We start from the raw sequence: 23412 nt of genomic DNA on the forward strand, positions 1-23412 counted from the left end.
ACCCAAGCCGGAATCGAACCTGGGACCCTGGAGCTGTGAAGCGATTGTGCTATCCACAATGCTACCGTGCTGCCCCGATGTGGTGTTGACAAAGAATATATCAATCAAAAGATTGAAACTAATTTATTATTACACTACTAATTAAACGAAGTTCGTACAATCTACTGAGCTACAGATAATAATTAAGTAACACTGAATCTGTCTTACAGTACTCAATAATCTAAATAGTCACTAACTACATTATGATCTAGCCTCATGTTAACTCCACCTACTCTAATCTTCTTCTTATGCTTTCACCATGCTTTCTCCTTATGCTACTCCCAGAATTCTCTCAGAGTCTGACTTCAATACAGAAAAGTGGTAACGTCCTCCAGTGCTTGATTTACACAGAGATGTAATTATCAATCCTTCACTAACCTGACTATAGACATATCATTGCACTTGTGATACTAATAAAGATATCTTTCCTCAATGAAAAGTGTAGTTTCAAGTAATTGTGTAAAGATAGCAGATGATGTTGAAGCACATTGGAGGAGCAAGTGCAACTTCTGATCATTTAATAAAATGTATAATCTACAGTGGATCCACAATGTGCACCTGACTCCTGGAGCTGTGACGAACAACTTGCCTGGGAATTTTCATTTGCATGGTCAACACATCACCCACAAAGCACAGAATCACAATTTGAACATGCTTTACATTTGATGAAATAAACATTTTTACTGCAGCACAAGTAGATATTAAATATACGCTAATTTACCGAAGAATATTTACCTTTAAAAAAAACAGGATGAATGATTGCTCAAGAAAAGAAGGATAAATTATAACTGGCAGTGAATTAAAATAAAACAGGTGCTGCCTTGGTCTGTACAAGGCGTGAATCTGTCATCTTTCTTTAGCTTTCTCCTCAAATCTCTTGGTATTATTTCAATATTGAATTATTCGCTGCAGTTTCCCTTCAACTAATAGCATATCATTTAGAGAGACAGCTTCACCTAGTTAGCATATTCCATTGATACTCACAAGGTAGGATGTCAATATATCGGTTCTTGATTGAATTACAACCTCGCCGTGCCTCCTTGGAATTAAATTTGCTGAAGACCCTCGGAATGCTCTGTAATAATAATATCAAAAGTATTTAATCCTTTCTTCCCCACTGATAACATATATAATTTGGCCCACAACTCAGTTCTGGTGTATCATTGTTATTATAATGTGAATAATTGTCACCTTCACCATCAGGCTGGTAGAACAAATCTTCCACAGAACCACTCAGTTTCTATTTGATGGAGCGAAGAGTGAGAATTTGGGATAGGGAGATGGGATACACAATGCGAATTTCAGAACTTTTGACATATAGACTGCTGTTGCATTAAAAGGCATGAAGGTTTCTCATTGTTGATCTAAAGTAGCTTCTTTTAAAAAAAATTTTTTTTTTTAAGGATGTGGTCTTCGCTGGCTACGCCAGTATTTGTTGTCCATCCCTAATTACCCTCACGAAGGTGCTGGTGAGCTTCGTTCTTGAACCGCTGCAGTCCATGTGGTGTAGGTACACCCACTGTGCAGTCAGGGAGGGAGTTCCAGGATTTTGACCCAGCAATAGCGAAGGAACGGCGATATATTTCCAGGTCAGGATAGTGAGTTACTTGGAAAGGAAACTTCCAGGTGCTGCCCTTGTCCTTCCAGATGGTTGTGGTTGTGGGTTTGGAGGATGCTGCCTAAGGAGTCTTGGTGAGTTCATACAGTGCATCTTGTAGATGGTACACACGGCTGCAACTGTGCGTCGGTAGTGGAGGATTTGTATGTTTGTGAAAGGGGTGCCAATCAAGCAGGCTGGTTTGTCCTGGATGGTGTTGAGCTTCTTGTTGGAGCTGCACTCATCCAGACAAGTAAGGAGTATTCCATCACACTCCTGACTTGTACCTTGTGGATGGTGGACAGGCTTTGGGGAGTCAGGAGGTGAGTTACTCGCAGCAGGATTCCTAGCTTCTGACCTGTTCTTGTAGCCACAGTATTTACATGGCTAGGTCTCTTCAGTTTCTGGTCAATGCTCACCTCTGGAATGTTGATTGTGGGGGATTCAGTGATGGTAATGCCAATGAATGTCAAGGGGCAATGGTTTGATTCTCTCTTATTGGAGATGGTCATTGCCTGGCACTTGTGTGGTACAAATGTTATTTGCCACTTGTCAGTCCAAGCCTGGATTATTGTCCACATCGTGCTGCTGGTCTGTGAGTGAGATGGTGGGATTGGAGGGGTCAGACCTGATAGTGCAGTCAAGGGAATGAACATTTGGTCAGGTACCTGACTGTCCTTTCAACTGGTGGTTAGAGATTGCTTGGCACTCCTTGAGGAAGTACAGTAAATTCTCCCTGATGTACTGGTCAATACCACGTATTAATATTGCCAAAAATACACCTGGAGTATTGTGTGCAGTTTTGGTCTCCTTCTCTGAGGAAGGATGTTCTTGCTCTCGAGGGAGTACAGCAAAGGTTTACCAGACTGATTCCAGGGATGATGGGACTGTCATATGAGGAGAAATTGACTAGGTTGGGATTGTTTTTGTTGGAGTTCAGAAGAACGAGGAGGGATCTCATAGAGACTTATAAAATTCTAACACGACTAGACAGGGTAGATGCAGGGAAGATGTTAGCAATGATCGGTGTGTCCAGAACCAGGGGTCACACTCTGAGGATTCAGGGTAAACCATTTCGGACAGATGTAAGGAGACATTTACTCACACGAAGAGTGGTGAGCCTGTGGAATTCATTACCCCAGGAAGTAGTTGATGCTAAAACTTGGAATATATTCAAGAGGCGGCTAGATATAGCACTTGGGAAGAATGGAATCAAAGGCTATGGGGAGAAAGCAGGATTAGGCAATTGAGTTGGATGATCAGCCATGATCGTGATGAATGGTGGAGCAGGCTTGAAGGGCCAAAAGGCCTCCTCCTGCTCCTATTTTCTATATAATCTATATTCTGTGGAAACTACTTCTGCAGGAAAACAGTGACCTCACTTTAAAAAGCACTTCATTTGTTTTATAGTGCTTGGGATGTCTTGAGGTTGTTCAAGGCTAAATATAATTGCAAATTATTTTTTAAAATTTCTTCCCTGTTATTTTAACTTCACTGGCACCAAAGCAGTCACCTCCCTTTCTGGCTCATATCCGAACTGAGGTTATAAACAGTTACCTCTCCTCAATCCTTTCCTCCCTTTCAAACCACAATTATCGACCGCTCAACATGGGCAAGCAATTCAAAAATGAAAGATTAAACCATTGCAATCTTGGGAAGGCAATGATTCACCAAGTACACATACTTGGAACTCTGCTAAAAATAATCTTGATTCATCAGCGTGTTTTCTCCTATACTCGTCAATCAGGTGTTCTGCGAGGATGGGCTCCACATTCAGTAGCTGCTTTTCATCATCTGCGAGGAATGATCGATGACATTAAAGCTGTGAATGTATTTTCTCAGTGGGAATTTATATACAATGCTGCATTGAAAAAGTTAAATGGAAAGTAAGGCAACTGACCATGTTCGATAAGTTCCACAGACTCTTCGGAATGTCTATTTAGAATAGAGCAAGAACAAAATAGTTGTGCGTCATTGATAGATTTAAAGATAAAGTATCATTAATTAACATACATTGCATTGATACCTTCCATAACATATGCTTCATAACAATATACACTATGATAATGTTGCACCGCACTTGTTCAAACTTGTCGAAGGCCTGCCACTTATATCCAAAAATATTCAGTTAAATGTAATGATAATGCGATTTTTTTCCTGGCTCTTCTGTTAATTTGCCGACAACCAAAAACATATTTTACATTAAATGGAATTGACCGAGTCTGTTTGAAAATGGAGGGATGAGTGGATTGAATGTTTTCGCTCTCTTTTCCCTTCTGGAAGCAGATTTTGGGTCCCGGAGTAAAGTTCTGGCCGGTATAGTTGTTGAAGTCACAATCTCATATCAACCGTGGCTAAGTAATAACTTATGGTCAGTCAACAGACTGTACAAGTCCTAAACCGTGCCTGGTTGGGGAAATAAAATGCTGCAACTCCTCGGCGGAGTTTCTTTCTAAAATTGGCATTCCACCACATTTTTGAGGTGGAATACTCGAAGGTTTTGTGTCTTTTTATATTGGTGTTGTGGGTTCTTAATACCGAGAACAGGTGTAAAGTGCTAAAAAGCATTCAGTTCCCAACACTGACAGCGTTCACCTTGAGGAGAATATTATAAACCACCCAAGAGAATGATTAAGCTGGAACTTTGTCACATCATATTATGCTGAGTTCCTCTTGAGTGTAGGACTAACTGTCCCACTGCAACCTTACTGTGCATTGATGTTGGTCAGACTGGAAGTTTCCACTTTTGAAGTCTAATTAAAAATCAGAGTCAAAAAACTCTTCTGCCATAAGGAACTCACTGTCTGCTCCTGAAAAAAGGGGAATGTTTCCAATCCACTGAATTCAGTTCTGTACACAGTAATCATGACATCTCTTAAACAGCAACTTAGGGCATGATTTTAGTGCTGATTTGGAGATGGGAATAGAGGAGGACTGCTGTGGAATTTGCCTATACCGGAGGGGTTCCCACTTCCCCGGCATACTCCTGGGGCGAGATTCTCCGTTTCAGAGACAAAGTGCCGACGCAGAGAATGAATCACGGGTGTTGTACAGCCCCGATAGCGGCGCAGGTCCAGGAGCAATTCAGGACATGCTAATGGGCTATGTACCGGCACTGCGTGGAACTAGTGCAATTACAACAAAGGCCGGTGTGGATTTGCTGCCGTCGGGATTGGCACTGGAGAGTGGAGCTTCATATAAGCACCTCCTCTCCCCACACACTCTCATTTCAGCCAAGAATATGCCACCCCGGAGAGCGGCACCGAGATTCGCAGATACAGAGCTGAAGATATTGCTGGCTGCCATGGAGGAGAGCGGGACATCCTGTTCCTTGTGGTGGGAAGACAGGTGCCAGCAGCAGGTGTCAACCAATTCTGGGCGTAGGTGGCAGAGGCTGCCATGAGCCCCACTGCCAGGACCAGGCAGTAGTGTAGGAAGAAGCTGCACAACCTCTACAAGGTGCAAGGGTGAGTCACCACCACCACTGTACCACTGGCACCAGACCCCGACCCATACCCTCCACGCCCCTCACTCTCCCCCTGCCAGGGCTCATACAGCTCCCACCAGGCTGACCGGTAGGTAGCGCTAGGTGAGGCTGGGCAAACCCCAGGCCAGCCAGGGTGGATCACTACCTCACCCATGCCCCTGGCACCAATCTCTGTACCCCTCAAACTCGTAGCCCCCTCCCCCACCTAGAGGGCAATTGAACCCCACGCGCTGGCAGTCTGCTCGCTCACCACCCTGCATCACATGCCAACACCTCCACTGTCTGCCATGGCCAGGTGTACCGCACACAGGCCACTAGCCGCGGCCCCCCTGCACTGCCTGCATTCGAGTGTCTCATGCTGTACATTATCTGTCGCCGCAGGAGAAGGTGGCCCACAACCACAGGGAGTTGGAGAAGACCAGAGGGGGCCCGCTAGAACTACAGCTCCTCTCAGTCACAGAGCAGAGGGCGCTAGGCCTTGTTGGCAAGGTTGGAGACCGGGCAGACACTGAGGTGGAGGTTGGCAATGGAGGCGCAAGTGAACCCCCAATGAAATGCAACGTCTCTATGGCACGTGTGACACCCTTCCTCCACATATTACGACTACATGCGATCTCTAAACATGCTTCTCGTCATTTGTCTTGCAGGATCTCCTAGCAACGAGGTTGGCCCATCTGGGGTCCCTCGCCCCCGCCGCAACCCCAAGACTCACCGGAGCATATGTCCGGGGACAACACTGTCTTCTCATCACTACTGACACCGGTACCCTCCACCATCCCAGAGACACTCACCTTGGTTGGGCATGTTAGCGAAGAGGCTCCTGGGATACTATCTGGTATGCACCACACACATGCTGTGGTACATCAGGTGCAGGTGCAGGTCCGAGGGGGCAGACAGACAGAGTGAAGCCTGACCCCAGGGAATAGCTGCCGCCCAGACGGGTCTCGGCTTCTGGAATGGGCAGCCCCATTGATGTTGGAGATGCAGACGCAGAACCAAGGACTAGATGAGGGGGTGCCAGCAACCATCCAGTGCCTGCAGATGCAGTTGGAGGACTCCAACCGCCTGCCAGAACAGGAGGATGTGCCGATCACGCATTCCACGCAGGCCAACACTGCAAGGTTGTGGTGGAGCCGTGGGTGCGAAGGTATCGGCCATGGGTCAGGGAGTCCAAGGCCTGGGGCACTCTGTATGGGCGGTGGCCGAAGGTCAGAACAGGGTGGCCACGTCACAGGTAGCCATGTACCAGAGCAACGTGGGCATTTCAGTGGCGCTCCAGAATCACAACAGGTCATGGCTGCAGATGTCGAGGGCATTAGTTGACCTGACCCAGTCATAGAGGAAGGAGGCACAGTCCCAGAGGGAGGAGGCACAGTCCCAGAGGGAAGAGGCACAGTCCCGGAGTGACGAGGCACAGTCACGGAGGGACGAGGCACAGTCCCGGAGGGAAGAGGCACAGTCCCGGAGGGACGAGGCACAGTCCCGGAGGGACGAGGCACAGTCCCGGAGGGAAGAGGCACAGTCCCGGAGGGACGAGGCACAGTCCCAGAGGGAAGAGGCACAGTCCCGGAGGGACGAGGCACAGTCCCGGAGGGACGAGGCACAGTCCCGGAGGGACGAGGCACAGTCCCGGAGGGAAGAGGCACAGTCCCAGAGGGATGAGGCACAGTCCCAGAGGAAGGAGGCACAGTCCCAGAGGGACGAGGCACAGTCCCGGAGGGAAGAGGCACAGTCCCAGAGGGATGAGGCACAGTCCCAGAGGAAGGAGGCACAGTCCCAGAGGGACGAGGCACAGTCCCGGAGGGAAGAGGCACAGTCCCAGAGGGATGAGGCACAGTCCCAGAGGAAGGAGGCACAGTCCCAGAGGGAGGAGGCACAGTCCCAGAGGGAGGAGGCACAGACCCAGAGGGAAGAGACACAGTCCCAGAGGGAAGAGGCACAGTCCCAAGGGAGGAAGCACAGTCCCAGAGGGATGAGGCACAGACCCTATGCTCCATGGCCACGGGGGCTGGATTAGCTCACTGGGCTATGTCGCTGGCTTTGAAAGCAGACCAAGGCAGGCCAGCAGCACGGTTCGATTCCCGTACCAGCCTCCCCGAACAGGCGCCGGAATGTGGCGGCTAGGGGCTTTTCACAATAACTTCATTGAAGCCTACTCATGACAATAAGTGATTTTCATTTCATTTCATTGACACTCTGGTTGAGATGACCACGGGCCTCAAGAACTGGTAACGCCCAGGTAGCGGAGGGCCCTCGGAGCTCACTCTGGCCATTTCCCTGTCCCAAGGAGTAGCCCAGGGGCCGTCGGCACCCCAAGGGAGGAGGAAGTGATGGGGCCTTTGCCAGTGATCCCTGCAGGGGAGGTACTGAAATACTCTGAATCCCCCCACACCTTTCCTTGGTGCATCCGTTGGGCAGTGGGCAGCACAGGGTGGCCCGTGCCGGTGACGTCCATAGGGGAGGTACTGGTCCATCACAGCACCTCTGAATCTCCCCCCACCACCCCACCTGACCCTGGTGCATCCGATGGCTAGAGCGTAGAACAAGGTGACACCGCACCACCTGTGACACCTGGAAGACTGCCAGGCCCATCCGGGCCTAGTCACTCCAGTGGACGGCTCACAGGGCGTGATAGGCAGCAGGCCATCTCCATTTCTGATGTACCACTTGAGGAACCCATTAGAAGGAGCATTAGGGTACGTAAGGTTATAAAGTTAGACACCAGTTAAGTTGGCACGGGTGAAGCACAAAGGCTAGCGATAGTTGCTAGGGCAGAATACCTGTATATATCGCAATAAACACAAGTTCACAATGTTCTAAACTGCCTTGGTCTTCTGTCTGAAGGGTGTGAGGGATGGGCTGGGGGGGTGCAGGTGTTCGAGGCAGAAATGGGCCAGGCCCCCCTGGGCAGTCGGAAGCCACACCAAGGACCACCCTCAGAGGTACAAGGCATGGGGCCAGCTATATGGGGCAGCCATGTGGCTGCCCCCCCCCCCTCCCCACACCCTGCCCACCCACCTCCTCCCTTCCCTGGACCCAGGTGTTGGGTGGGGTGGTGGTGCTTGAGCTGCAGGTGGCCGGGCCTCCCTAGTCGGTAAACCTGGAGGGATGAGATTGTCCTGTGTCTGCCGGCCCTGGCATATGCATTGTGAGGGAGGGGGGTGCCGTGCAGGGGTGGGGGTGGGGGTAGGACGGGATCTTCGAGCTGCAGGTGGCCAGGCCCCCTAGCCAGCGAACCTGGAGGCAATCAGATTGTCCCATGTGCGGTAGCCGTGCCGTATGGATTGTGCGGCTTGCTGTGGCTGCCCAGGCGTACAGGGCCTCTGTAACAGCACAGATGCACCTGTGCACAGAAGTCTGGGAGATCCCAGACACGTGCCCACTCAGCAGCTGGAAGAACCCTGTTGCATAGAGGATCATGGAGACTGTCACTTTGACGGCCACCGGAGCGTGTGACCTCCCCCATACCCCCGCGGCTCCAGATGCGCCATGATCTGACACAGATGTCTCACAGCCACAGTTGGTGATGGCACGCTCTGTCCAGCAGGACCTCGGACGAGAGGACAATGCAACACCTCTGTCCCACCTCCTCCTTGGCCTGTTGGGCGGTTGGCATTCCATCAGCACCTGCTGGCCCTCCTCCTCTGGGGCAGGCTGTTGTCCTGCCGCATCTTCCCCGAGCAGCTCCTGCTTGTGCAGCCTCAGTGCATCCACCAGGACTGCGGTGGCTAGGCAGATGCCAACCACCCCTGGCTCGATACCAATATCCATTTTCTGCAGGTAGTAAAGAGCAGACATACTAGTGTGGTGAGTACTAGTGTGGCTTGCACTGCTGCCCTGCCACATGTGTCCCCCCAACACCCAGCCTCCCCTCCCTTCCCCCGCACTGCACCCTTGGCCCCGGAGGCTTCTGACCCCACCATCTGCCTCTGTCCTGCGCCCTCCTGTGGGGTCCTCCTTGAGTAGGCCATGGTATAATCTGCCAGCAGGGTGGCACCAGGTTGCGGAGGCAGGGGGGCAGTCCGTCACCAAACGGAGCCATGCTTGGTGACGTGCAGCAGAGCCCATGGGTGGGACTCGACCAAGAGGGTGGGCACCTGTTAGGACCTTGGCTGTGTTGTTCTGTGGATCCTTTGTGTGACGCACTGGTGGTGTCTACTTATCTGGGTGCAGAGATGCAGTGGGAAGGCAGAGCGTGGTAACAGTTGGCGGTCCTGTGGGGCAGAGCTAACTGATGGTATCACTGGTGAGACAAATGCACTGCAAGGGGCAGTGTGCCAAGTTGGGTCTCGATGCACATGGTACTTGTGTCTGCTGGTCGGGCACGCTCCTCGGCTCTCCTGCTGCCACTGCAGTGGGGAAACGCTTTGGATGGGCGCACTGAGGTGTGCCAACACCTGCTGGGACACGGGCTGCACAGGGCCACTCCCATTACATTGATAGCGTGGTTGAGGTCTGTGGGCTCCGGTGAGGATGGCCTGGGGGATGTGGGGGGTGGCACCAATACAACAAGTGGCGCTGTACACATGTATAGGCCACAGTGGACAGTCAGTCGGATGTGCAGCCAGATAGCTGACTTGCAGGCCGCAGCAATAGCAATCCCTGCCTAGACACCTGCACTCCATAGCCCATCCCCTTGTCGTCCCCTGCCACTCCCCCCCCCCCCCCCCACCCCCCCAGCCTTGCCAGACGGCCGTCAGCCTGCGGCAATACTGTCAGCCCATCGTTGCACCTTTTGGTAACTTGGTTTACCTCCTCTCTCACCCTCATCAACCATGGTGCCAGTTTCCTGATTTTAAATACCACAAGTGAACCACGCCATTGTCACTTCCACCTGGCGAGGGCTGGAGCATCAAGGAAGGCCGTAGAAAACCGGTTTGGGCCCGGTAAAGTCATGCTAATGGCCGTTACTGTACAATTTGCATGCCCACTCTTGCACGTGGCGTGGAATACAGGTGTTGGAGTATGGCATTCTGTTGGCCACCAACATCTATTTTCGGCTGATGCGCAATTCTCCGTCCGATTGCGATTTGCAATTCTGGTTTCGCTGGACAGAGAATCCCGCCCCTGATGCTTTGTTATTTTCCTGGAGGCTGCGTCAGGCACTGAATGCCATTGGGTAGCTTGTTAAATCTATTCTGAGGCCCATTAAGGCCATTAATCAGCGGGCAACTGGAATTTTCCACTTGTGGTGCCCCCATGGTGCTGAGAGCACATCAGACACTGTGGATGCAGTATCCCAGCAACAGAATCGAGAGTCAGTTCACCAGGATCACTTTGCGGCCCCCATGCAGCTGCCATCCTTACTCAGCCACAGCTATTTGCCCTCCTCATGGGTGGCCTATTTCTTTCCTATAGATTTGCCAAAAGTGCTCAGAGGGCACCTAAAGATGAAGCCACCTTCTCATTCCCTTATTGGCAAAGGCAGGCTGCAGTTAATTCAGTGCTGGATTACTGGCTGCCTATATCTTTTATTGGATGACAAGTGTGTCTTCTGGCTATTTATAGGCTCAACCAGCCAAAATAATTTTTCGGCAATTAGTTCCGACAGAGCCCAGGGTCTGGACCCAGATTTGATTCTGACATCCGGGTTCTGACTCCAATTGGAAAATCTTCCTCTTGCATTTTAACTCAAAGCTCATTTGCTAGCTTAACACTTCCCCATTGAGCATGTCCATTAACAGTACATGAGCACAACAAAGCTGGGGATCTCATTCAGAAAGTGAGGTACAATCAATCACATTCAGATGTGAGGATGCTGACATTACAATCACATGACAACGACAATTTTCTCCACTGCAAGGTCAACTCTAAGGTTTGGCTCTGTGGTGAATGTATTCACCCAAGTATGAACTGTTTGTATAGTGCTGTGACCTATGACCTGGAAGTGATGATACGGTCTACTCCCAGGTACTGTACTAGAACTCCGGTGGGCTCCGCCTCTGGCTCCGCCCTCACCAGGGGATATATAGACCAGCCACCTTTGGGTGACACTCATTTGTACAGCAGACACTGGCAGGCGAGTTCCTGGATAATAAAGCCTAATGTTCACTCGTTCTCACGGTCTCACAGTGAATTGATGGTATAACAGGCTCCCAAATGCCTGTCACTGCTGTCAGAAGCTAAACAATGTATGAGCAGTGTCAGGTGCTGCACTATACTAAAGTGCTTCAGCTCAGGGGGAAAATGAGGTAATCAAAGCAGACCTGAAAAATATAGGCATTTTACAGCACAGAAGAGGTTCATTCAACTCATTGTGCCTGTGCCAGTCAAAAAAGAACCGTCAAGCCTAATATTATGCTATTGCCCTTGATCCATGTGCTTGATTTGCAGATGCACAACCTGGTCTCAGCCAAACTCTGAGTAATAGTTACCACAATTATGAAAAGTGTTCTTGCTTGAAGGAGAAAGTGTAACCGCGGGTGGAGGGAAATGGCTAGCATTCAAACTTTTTTAAATATTTAAGATTACATCCACTCCAATAAACTCCCAAAGAACCTATCATAATCCAACACTTCTTTCTGGAAATGTCAATTCATTCAAGAAAAGTATGCTTTCCTGGTGTAGTATTTTTACTACCGTCCTCCATTTCTGTTCTGCAGTATTTTATTGGTTTGCAGAGAGGTACAGGTCATTCGAAGCACAGGTTAAACCATTTTAATGGAATGAAACAGGTACCTTGAAGATTTCCTCTGCAAAACGTATATTTTGTAGAGTACGATGGCCAGAGCTATTGAAGTCGTAATGATCAGGAACACCAGGAATCCAATTAATGCCTTGTCATTGTCTACAACATGAAATGTTATCATTACTCTTAAAAACATCACATTTGATCATTACTCACAGGAAATAGTTTACCGTAGGAAGATGTGCTTATCAGTGTAACATAGATTAGCATGGTAACTTGGAACTTTGGATACTCAATCGTCAGAATTTCCTCATTATGGGTAAACAGTGCATTAATTTTGGTACCCAAGAGTTGTGTGCACTGTTCGATGTCTGAATGTGTTGGAGAAACAGACAAAGGAAGACCTTCGGACTATGACAGCTGTAATGGTGCAGAGCACTGGCTTAAACATCCACTCCCTCTATCACTGGAGTACCATGGCAGAAGTGTGTACTACCGACAGATAGCACTACAGCAACTCACTAAGGCTTTCTAAAGAACATCGCCCAAACCCACAACTTCTAACACATAGAGGAGCAAAAATGGAGCTTCAAAGAGTGGGAAGAAGCTTTAGTGGGGCATAAAAACTGGGATACAGAGTAAAAAAGTCCCAGATATTGAGTGCAATGAGGACATGGGTTATCCAACTTGTGGTGAATAAAACTTGGATCATCTAAAATATTAAAGTGTCCACAGGCCCTTCTCTCATGGTGAAATCAGATGTCGACCCAATAGCTGATGAGGAAACTCTGAGGTTGGAAACATTGACTGGAAATTTTATAAGATAACCTATTCTTATACAGATATGCATTGGGTTCAGATTTGCTTTAAACACCAATGATTAAGGTTTTTGTATTGTTGTCACTCATAGCTTGTAGATCTGTATTGAAGCAAGGATGATTGATGTTTGTTTCCTGTTGAGGTGCAAGATGTGGGTTGCAAGATGTGTGATTCATGCCTGTAAACCTTGTTTTATCAACACATTTGGAAACAAGATGGCAAAACAGACTTTAGATGGTAAACAACATGGTCAACTGTCGATTTTGTGAAGATCAAGGTGGTCTTGTTCACAATAACTGTTATCACTGAATCATAAGATAATACAGCATTCACTTGAAGAGTGATCCACTCAGTTCCACTTCTTTCCCCACATCTAAGAATGTTTTCTCCTTCAAGTAATAATCCAATTGCCCTTGGAAAGATATTACTGAATTGATCTCCACCATCCCAATATGTAGTGCATTGCATTCACTGCATATAAAAGAGTTTCCTCATGTTGCTTCTGGTTCTTTTGCCAATCACCGTAAACCCATGCCCTCTGGTTATTGACTCTTTAGCTATCCTATCCAATGATCTTCATGATTTTATATACTTCCATCAAATCTCCTCTCAGCCTTTTCTGCTCTGGAGAAACGAATGGATGGGATGATCCATTTGTTCAGGCCGGTGGGATTCTCCGATCCCGCGAAAGTGAGCCGAGATTTGGGTGAGCGCCAAATTCTCCGTTCTCGCTGGCAGCGTAGTGGGGTGATCTCTGAATGGAGCATCCTGGCCAATGACAGCAGCTTCTCCAGTCTATCCATGGAACTATTGATCCTCGTTACTCCAACCAATCCAGTAAATCTTTTCCGTAGCCTCTCCCAAAGCCTTCACGTCCTTCCCAAAATCCCAGAATTCGACACAATATTCCGTTTGTTATACAAGTTAGAATAACTCTCAGGCGTTTTTCCCCATGCCTCGATTAATAGAGCCCAAAATCTAATTTGCTTTATTAGCTGTTTTGCTAACCTGTCCATCCACTTAAGAGTTGTGCGCAAGCAACCCCAAGTCTCTTCTCGCACCTTTAAAGGTATTGTTTTTTCTCATTTCAGCCAAAATACACGCCTCTGCATTGAATACAATCTACCATTTTTCTGCCCATACACTTCCAAATTTTGTACTGTTTGCAAATCTTAAAATTGTGCCCTGGACCTCCAAATTCAAGTCATGAACGCAAATTAAAAGAAGCAATTGTACGAGCTGTGAAGTGTATCCCCCGGGCCTAACATTAAGAGCTCTAGGGCGAGATATACTGGCTGCATTGAGCATGAACGATGTGGCCAGAAGATGTCAGGAGAAGCCTCCCCCGGGCATCCCGACAGTCGGAACACCTCGCGAGATCTACCAGGTCTCGTGAGACTTCGTGATCAGGATCCCGTCCACAGTGGGTGGGACCATTAGGCATTCTGACTCGGGATCTATCATGTGCCTGGCATTTACCAACCTCCCCAGAGAAAACCCAGCTGGGCACCATTCAGTACTGGTCCACAAACGTGGACCAGGCAGAATGGCACCCAGGGTTTTTTCCGGGCCAACTGAGGTCCCTAGGTGGTCTGAGGATGGACCGGTTGTGTCCCAGGTCTATGAAGGTGTTGGCAGTAGCAAGGGAGTTTCGGGGATTTGTGGACCATATTCGGGGAGGGGGGGGGGGGGGGGGGAGGGCGTTGGCGAGAGGTTTGTGAGGCCAAGGGCAAAGTAGTTCTCTTACTTATCACGTGTGCACCGCGTGTACTCCCAGATTGCATTTTTCGTGATGGACAAGGCGCTGTTGGCGGGGGTCGCCGATTCGGAGTATTTGGCAATTGTGGTCTCTGACCACGCGCCGCACTGGGTGGATTTGGGGGTGTTTCAGGGGGAGATACAGTAGCCGCAGTGGAGCTTGGATGTGGGCTCGTTGGCGGATAAGGGGGCATGCAAGAGGGTGAGGACCGCCATCAGAGAGTATGTGGAGCAGAATGACATGCGGTAGTCTGGGGTCAATTTATCTCAATCCGGGCGCATAGGAAGAGGGTGGAACAACCGGAGACGGCAAGACTGGTGGATGAGAGTTTGAGGGTGGATCAGAGATATTCGGTTGTATAAGAGGAGGGCTACTAAAGGCAGAGGCTCCAGGTAGAGTTTTGGTTGTTTTGTGAGGGCCACGTAGAATCCAACACGAGTTTGTAGAGTCAATCATAAAGTGTGGAGGGGTGACATTGCCCATGGGTGGTTGGAGGCGGGCAAGCCCACTTGGAAATCAGGGCACCCTTTCTAAATGGTGGCCCGAACTCGGAGGAGCCGGTCCGGCCAGCGGGTTCAGCTCCCCAGTGAGGAAAATAATTCTAAGCGTGAGCTAGCCCGGAGAGAAACTCCACAGGGCCCAAAAAAGTGACTAAGTGACGTTAGATAGCAGTGGGGAACTTGGCATCTGGGCCGGGGGGAACTCCCTGCAAAGCCCGCCACAAATGACACTTAGGCAGCTGGTGAATTCCTCAAAAGCAAGTCCCAGCAGCAAAGTAAAGAGGCCTTAGAGGACCTGGCTAAGGTGGTGGACCCACTTAGGGTGGGTGTAACAGAGGCTGGAGACACGGGGCCTGGCGATCCAAAAGGTGGAGGAGTCAGTGGGAGAGCATGAGAATCAAGTAGTCTCGCTGGAGGTAGAGATGGGGATGGTGATGAGCAGCCAGAAAAGCTTGAGGGAAAAGCTGGAGGAGCTGAAGAACCGCTCCAGGAGGCAAAATCTGTGGATCGTGGGGATGGCTGAAGGCATTGAAGGTATGGAGCCCGGCAAGTACGTGGTGAGCATGCTGAAGAAGCTGATGGGGGGGGGGGGGGGGGGGGGGGGGGGTCTTTGAAGTGGATCGAGCGCACAGGGCGCTGTGGAGGAGGCCATAGGTGCGGGAGCTGCCAAGGCTGATGGTGGTGAGGCTACATCGTTTCCTTGACACAGAGAAAATCTTGAGGTGGGCGAGGTAGACCAAGAAGTACACTTGGGAAGAAAGTGAGCTGGGGATATATTAGGACCTGGGAGTGGATATGGCCAAGTGGAGGGCTGAGTGGAACCGGATCAAGGCCACTCTCTACAAGAATGGGGTGAAGCTTGGGGTTCTGTACCCTGCTTGCTTATGGGTAATGCACCAGATGTAAGAGTTTTATTTTGACTCGCCAGAAGAGGTGAAGGACTTTATGAGAGACTATTGACTGGGAGGAGTATGAGGACACTAAACTTTGGAATGGAGTTTTGTGTAAAGTGCAGGCACCCAGTGTGTGTGGATGGTGAAGGTTATGACGGGGGGGGGAGCAGTGAGAGTGCGTTGTTTTTTGTTTTTCCTTGTTTATCTGTGGGTTGGAGGGATGGGCTAGTCAAAGGCCACGGCGGGGTGGGGGGGAGGGGGGGGGGGTGGCACCATGACAGATGATTGGTCAAGTTAATGGAAATTAAGTGGTAGGGTTGCCAGTAGGAGGGAGTGTAGGGGGTGTGTGTGGAGGGAGGGGGGGGGGGTTTGTTTGGTATGGGGAGGGGGGGTGCAAGTGGAGGGATGCTGACATGGGTGCAGTTGGTGTGGCGCAGTTGGTTAAGGAGGGATGGCGATGGGCACCTTGGGGCGGGACTGGAATCATGTGAGACATGGACCTGGGGTAGCTGGCGAAAGAAGGGGTATGGCTGCTTGCCAGGGAAGGGGGCTGGGAGCCCCCTGACCAGGTTGGTTACATGGAATGTGTGAGGGTTGAATAGGCCAGTTAAACAGTTGCGTGTTTTCGTACACTTGAGGAGTTTGAAGGCAAACGTCGAGTTCCTTCAGGCAACAAACCTGAAGCAAGCAAATCAGACGAGGCTGAGGAAGGGATGGGTTGGGCAGGAGTTCCACTTGGGGTTGGACATGAAGACAAGGGTGGTGCCGGTGCTGGTCAATAAGAAAGTGGCCTTAGAGGCGGGTGGTATTGTATTCGACCTGGGGGGGGCAGGTATATGATGGTTAGTGGGAAGCTGGACAGGATGCCAGTGGTCCTGGTGAATGGTCAGGGAAGATCCCAGATCTGCACACGTACTAGCTGATAATGGGGCAATTTTAACACTGTTTTGGATCTGAGGATGGACCGGTTGTGTCCCAGGTCTATGAAGGTGTTGGCAGTAGCAAGGGAGTTTCGGGGATTTGTGGGCCATATTCGGGGAGGGGGGGGGGGGGGGGGGGCGTTGGCGAGAGGTTTGTGAGGCCAAGGGCAAAGTAGTTCTCTTACTTATCACGTGTGCACCGCGTGTACTCCCAGATCGCATTTTTCGTGATGGACAAGGCGCTGTTGGCGGGGGTCGCCGATTCGGAGTATTTGGCAATTGTGGTCTCTGACCACGCGCCGCACTGGGTGGATTTGGGGGTGTTTCAGGGGGAGATACAGTAGCCGCAGTGGAGCTTGGATGTGGGCTCGTTGGTGGATAAGGGGGCATGCAAGAGGGTGAGGACCGCCATCAGAGAGTATGTGGAGCAGAATGACATGCGGTAGTCTGGGGTCAATTTATCTCAATTCGGGCGCATAGGAAGAGGGTGGAACAACCGGAGACGGCAAGACTGGTGGATGAGAGTTTGAGGGTGGATCAGAGATATTCGGTTGTATAAGAGGAGGGCTACTAAAGGCAGAGGCTCCAGGTAGAGTTTTGGTTGTTTTGTGAGGGCCACGTAGAATCCAACACGAGTTTGTAGAGTCAATCATAAAGTAACTTTATTTACAGCAGTAGTTTAGCACTGCTTCCTTCTCTCGCCGGTACCACACTGGCCACACAGCGCAGGCAGAGGAGACCCCGGGGCCGGATGGGTTCCCAGCAGAGTTTTACAAGATGTTTGGTACGAAGCTTGGGCCACTGCTAGTGGAGATGTATAATGAAGCTAGGGGAAGGAGGAGGGGAAGGGGAAGGGGAGAGCCCTTCCTCCCCCACATTGTCGCAGGCATCCATTTCGCTGATCTTAAAGAAAGGTAAGGACCCAGAGGAGTGTGGGTTGTAGCGCCGATATCACTGCTAAAACGTAGATGCGAGGTTGTTAGCAAAAATGCCAGCATTGTGGATAGAAGACTGTGTGCAGGAGTGATGGGCGAGGATCAGATGGGGTTTGTGAAGGGGCAGCACCTGTCTGCAAATGTGCTCAGGTTGTTCAATGTCTTTATGACGCCCTCGGAGGGGCACATTCGTAGAGGTAGTGGTGGCGATGGATGCGGAGAGGGCGTTTGATCGGATGGAATGGGCCAATTTTTTTATTTGCTGGGCCGGTTTGGGTTAGGCCCTGGGTTCATGGATTGGATTCGGCTGCTGTAAAGGCCGCCGATGGCTAGTGTCCAGAGCAATAGGACAAGCTCAATGTACTTTGCGTGCATTGGGGGATGAGGCAAGGGTGCCCGCTGTCCCTGTTGCTTTTTGCTCCGGTGATATAGCCGTGGCAATGGCACTTAGGGTATGAATAGCGGGGGGTGGGGAGGGTATTAGATTGGGTTGGGCTGTGGGGGGCTTTTCAGTTAAGTTCGGGCCTTAATGGATAGGTTGGTTCACGTCTTGGGGTGGGCCGGGCTGGGTCTCGGGTGGTGTGGTCGGGTTGGACCTCAGGGGGGTGGTGGGTCATGTTCTGAGGGTATCTTTGTGATATCCCCCAGTCACACTATCCTGGAGGTCGGAAGTTACGGCCCATTGAATCATATAGAAAATTGTGCATGACCCTAGGGCCATACAGAAGTTGAGCTTTCTTTCACAAGTTCAAGTTTGATGTGTGTGTCTGTCCGATATTTAGGTGGATAGTGTCAATGAAATTGACAAATCTCAGAGTTGGGCTGTTCACCGTGTCAGTTTGAAGGGGTTTATAGTTGGCTAAATGCCAACTAGTCCCAATCACTTGGTTGGCGAAGGAAGAAAAACAGGATTAAAAGCAGCGTTCCTGAAGATGGGAGTACAGATTCTGAGATTCAATAATCTGATAACACTGAGTCAGGTAGATGTGCAATACTCCAGAGTTGATGATTGATCCATCGAATTAATTAATGAAACCTGGAAGAGTTGACAAGTCAGTGGGATCTGAAAACCTTTGCACGCAATTTTACCAAGAGAATCATATGAGCCTAATGTAATAACAGATACAGTGGGCAAGCTGCAGGAGGCTTTCACACGCTTGGTGTTGGCAACATGTGGCTTTAACAAGCATTTCACTTACATTTAGTTGTGATGGTATCTATACTGCTACTGTTGTACTTTCCATTGCTGGCAATTAGCTGTAATAGGACAGACAACAGTTGCATTGGTAAAACTATGAAGTCTGCATCATATAATGTGAATTAATTCCTGAAACACAATAAATTCACGTTACCTCTACTTTGTATGTAGTCAGATAGCTTAAGTCTTCAAACACAAATTCACACTTTTCAGAATTTTTTCGGAATTGGACTTTTTCATTAACTTTGGCGAAATAGGTACTTTCTGGTCCATGGAAATCTTTATCCTTCAACTTCGTACATTTGAGTTTGATCGCATTATTTGCTATTAAGCTTAGTTCTGATTCAGGTTTCTTTGGAACTATTAAAAAAATGGAAATATTCTATTGGAAAGTGTCATAATATTAAACAGTAATATAAACACATTTGTGTTTGGATTTTACAGGAAAAAAAGAGATGTTCTATATATACAACACAGAGCTGAAACACAATTGCACTTCAAGTTTTCTGTCCAAGCGAACTTAGTGCTCCCCAAATATGGTTATCGCATTGTTACAGTTATGAAATGAGAATATTGATTAAAAACCTTGGTTTTATTTCGAAACTCGCAGTAAAATAATACGCTTAAATATTGGAGACATTGTGAAAAGAGGTCGGTGATCTGAAAGGTTGGCTGGAATTTTACCAATAGAGTGGATCACCCAACGTTGAGAGTTCCTCTCTGAACTGCGGCAAGTTCACTGAGAGGAACCATTTTTAAAGGCACATGTACAGCATTCTGGTAGGCTGCAGACACAGGCTACAAAGGTAGGCCTATATATCAACAGAAGCAGCGGATGACTGTATTCATCTGAATGACTCATGACACCTCCCTGGAGGAACTTGTGCAGGTAGCCGAGCAAAGGAGGGATGTTCTGTTTCCAGCAGATCGGAAGGCCTAATAAGGAATGGCTGGAGGTGGCAGAGCCAGTCAGTAACCAAGGCTTCGTTGAAAGAACATGGATCCAGTGCCAGAACAATTTGAATGACCTCCTTCCATCTGGAAAGCTGAGTGGCATTTAGAATTGCAAACTGGAAGCCTAGCTTGAATTGCAAGGTGCCTATGAAGCTAGATGGTAGACTCACGCATGGAGCACTAACAGGCACTGATATTCTACTCTGAGGTACCCAATTCATCCGCACCTGAATTCCATGGTATCGTCTTCGCTGCTTCTTGTTAAGCATGTGTAAACTCCTGTGTAATAAATTCTACTTGATTCATAATTACAGTTATTCATATTTTGTGGGTCAAACACAACTGTTTTATGTGTTAGAAATTAAAAGTGTGGACCTTAGAATTAATTTCATTAGAAGGACTTTCAAGCCTCAAAACCCTAAATCTTGCAAAATACACTCAGTATGTTGGATTTTGTTGCTCGCGGAGACCAGGTGAGCACAAAACAGGCATGTAGGAGGAGGGAACAGAGACAGTGACAGCTTAAGCCACCTCTGGTCAGAAGAGTAAGGAGCGGACTTGTATACTCAGCTTCATGCTCATGGCAATCATTGGGTGTCGTCAGCAAAACAACAAATATTTCAGGAGCAGTGTCAAATGTTTGAAGATCTATTGGAGTTTTCAGTTACAGTGCAATCCTATTGCCAAAAAATGGAGGAGCCCTTTCCTACCATAAATTGCACCATTTGTCTAGCATGTGGTCACATGGTATCCTACATTGAGAAAGTGGTGATCTTTGTGGAGAGACACATGGAGCACAGCATCGAGTAGATGCAGGAGGTGCACACAGACCTCCACAGTTTGGCCTTATCCATGAAATGTGTGGAGAGATGGATGGGTGAGATGGGCTAGCCACGCGTCAACCCATTGTTGGAAGCAGAGGAAGAACAGATTGAATCTCCCTTTGACAGTGACACCAAAGCTGAAACTGAGCTGACAAGTTCAAAAGAAATGTTTATAAAAAAACTTTCAGAATAAACAAAATCATACAAAACAATTAACCAGAGTTTTCCAATAAAAGAACAACCCCAAAAAACTAAACAAAACCCATCTAACAGTTGACAGTGACTAACTCCTTAAAAAGGAAAGGAATGGCTGCCATGTAAGGTAGAAGATTTCTACCGACCCCTTGGTATACTGAACCTTCTCCAAATATGAAAAGGACATGAAGTGACCCAACCAAGCTGAGGAACTGTGCAGAATAGGAGACCTCCACCCAAGCGGAGCTTGTCCCTGGGCTATTAATGAGGCGAAGGTTAGGACATCGGCCTTCACCCCTGTCTGAAGCACCAGCGAGGCTGATAATCCAAGCCTCCGCAGTTGGCCTCTCCTCCCTGGAGGGTTGTCCGGGAAGCATTTGTTCTTGTCCACGTTCAATTTGCACCCAGAGAAGGAGCCAAAACTCACACGCAGCTTCATAATCTTGCCATAGAGAGTACTGGGTCCATAATATAGAGAAGTATGTCATCCGCGTAAAGGGAAGCCCGATGCTCCACCCCCTCCCCCTCCACTCCTCCATCCCACCCACCTCCGATTTATTCCCTCCACTTAAGAGGACCTCAAGCTTAACAAGCGGTTCTATTGCCAGGACAAACAGGAGCGGAAACAGTGGACATCCCTGTCTTGTACCCCTACTCAACGGGAAGTACCAGAGTTAAGAGTATTTGTACGAACACTAGCAGTGGGGGCACTATACAGTAGCTGAATCTAAGAGATAAACTTGTGGCCAAATCTACATCCCAAGAATCTGAAACAGATATTCCCATTCCACACTATACAATGCTTTTTCGGCATCTAGAGAAACAATCAATTCCGGTTCAGTTGCCCGATGAGGGCAAAAGGACATCGTTTAACAGGCGGTGTATATTGGCCAACAATTTCTGACCCTTAATGAAGCCTGTCTGATCCTCCCAGATCACCTCTGGAGTGTAGGGCTACAGCCGCAGCACTAGCACTTTGACAAGTAACTTAACATCCGCATTTAAGAGTGAAATAGGTCCATGTGACCTACATTCCGTTGGGTCTTTGTCCTTCTTGAGAAACAAGGAAATAGAGGCCTGTGTGAAGGTAGAGGTCAACAAACCTTGGGTTAAGGAGTCATTAAACATTTCAATAATTAAAGGTGCCACATCCTCCGCAAACCTCTTATAAAATTCAATGAGGAAACCTCTTGGGACAGGCACTTTACCAGTCTGCATCAACCCAATGCATTTCATAATTTCCTCTGGGCCCAACTCATCGTTCCTCTCCCCCTCCACTGCTCAGATGGAGAAGATGTCTTAAAAGTAATTCATGACCGTTCTCTCAGCTAGAGGCCACGATAAAACAATTCAAAAACCAGATTGACCGGAGGAAAGGCGGAAACCAGGCTGCTGCTCTACTTACATACCTCTACAATCTCCCGGGAAGCCGCCTGTCGCTTCAGTTAGTGAGATAAGAGGCGATTGGCCTTCTTCCCATATTCATAAAACATACCCCTTGAGGATCGCAGCTGGCCCACCGCTCTGCCTGTTGGCAATAACTCAAACTGTATCTGCAGCTTTTTCCTACTTGCAAACAACTTTGGGGTTTGGGGCATTTACTGGTGGTCCATCTCAAGAATGGTGTCCACCAGCCTCTGCTGCTCCACCCTTGCTGTCTTCACCATGTGCGCTTTGTAGGAGGTAATCTCCCCCGAGGACCACCTTAAGGGTTTTCCCCAGAGTGGAAGGTGAGATCGGCTCACTTTTATTAAATTGTATATGTTCCCCCAATGGCAATGGATATGCATTCACAACATTTCTTGTCCGCTAATAATGCCGTATCCAATCTCCATGGCGGATGCTGGCAGGGGCCTGACTCTAGTGACAAATCAAGAAAGTGCGAGGCCTGGTCAGATGTCTCAATTGCTGAGTAATCAGCCACCACCACAGAATGGAAGAGACACCTATCCATCACAAATTATGCGCGTATACCTGATGCACATGTAAGAACAATGAAACTCTTCATTCAACTGGATGCAAAAAATGCCAATGAGTCCAACACAACCCCCCACTCCATCCCCACCCCGGGGCACCCTCTTAATGAAAAACATCAAAGCTCTGGCCACCCCGATGGAGTCAGAGATTTGGGCTTGGACCGATCCAGACTAGAGTTCAGAACACAATTTAGGTCCCGACTCAAAATAAGCTTATGCGAACACAAATCAGGGAGGCAAGCCAGCAAATAATAAAGTTAGGATCGTCCCAATTGGGAGCATAGGTATTAACCAGAGCCCCCCTCCCCTGGAGTGCCCGCCAGAGAGCCACAGACATTAACAGCTGCCATTGGGGTGGGCCAAAATTTTAGTGGCAGAAAACGGAACCCCTTTTTAAAAACAAAATCTATTTTATATCAAGCCCTCCGCTGATCCCCTCAATCCAAACTTAATCTTTCCCAACCAGAGAAAGTCGTACAGGTCCCCTAGCCAGCCTGCCAACCCCGGTGGCGTTTAGACAGCCATTCCAGCAAAACTCTTCGCTGGCAACCAGAGAGCGAAGACCACAACATCGGCCTTCTTCCCCTCCATCAGCTCCAGCATTTCCAATACCCCAAAGATCGCCACCATAGGATCCGGCCCGACGTTTGCACCCACAATCTTTGCTAGCATTCCAAACACCCCCTCC

General features: G+C 48.8%; 1 protein-coding gene across 17 annotated transcripts in view; it reads right to left on the reverse strand.

Annotated features, from left to right (window-relative positions):
- ptprc (protein tyrosine phosphatase receptor type C) overlaps nucleotides 1-23412 on the reverse strand; it is a 452107-nt gene that overhangs the window by 53431 nt on the left and 375264 nt on the right. For all 17 annotated transcript variants that reach the window (XM_038794843.1, XM_038794839.1, XM_038794836.1 and 14 more), the window contains 6 exons: nucleotides 18930-19135; nucleotides 18777-18834; nucleotides 11802-11910; nucleotides 3537-3571; nucleotides 3321-3430; nucleotides 1024-1114 (listed from right to left, as the gene is read on the reverse strand). In XM_038794843.1, coding sequence (XP_038650771.1) covers nucleotides 1024-1114; nucleotides 3321-3430; nucleotides 3537-3571; nucleotides 11802-11910; nucleotides 18777-18834; nucleotides 18930-19135 — 609 coding nt within the window. The remainder of the gene's footprint in view (nucleotides 1-1023; nucleotides 1115-3320; nucleotides 3431-3536; nucleotides 3572-11801; nucleotides 11911-18776; nucleotides 18835-18929; nucleotides 19136-23412) is intronic.

The sequence above is a fragment of the Scyliorhinus canicula genome, chromosome 4 (assembly GCF_902713615.1).
Source record: "Scyliorhinus canicula chromosome 4, sScyCan1.1, whole genome shotgun sequence".
NCBI classification, from domain to species: Eukaryota; Metazoa; Chordata; class Chondrichthyes; order Carcharhiniformes; family Scyliorhinidae; genus Scyliorhinus; species Scyliorhinus canicula.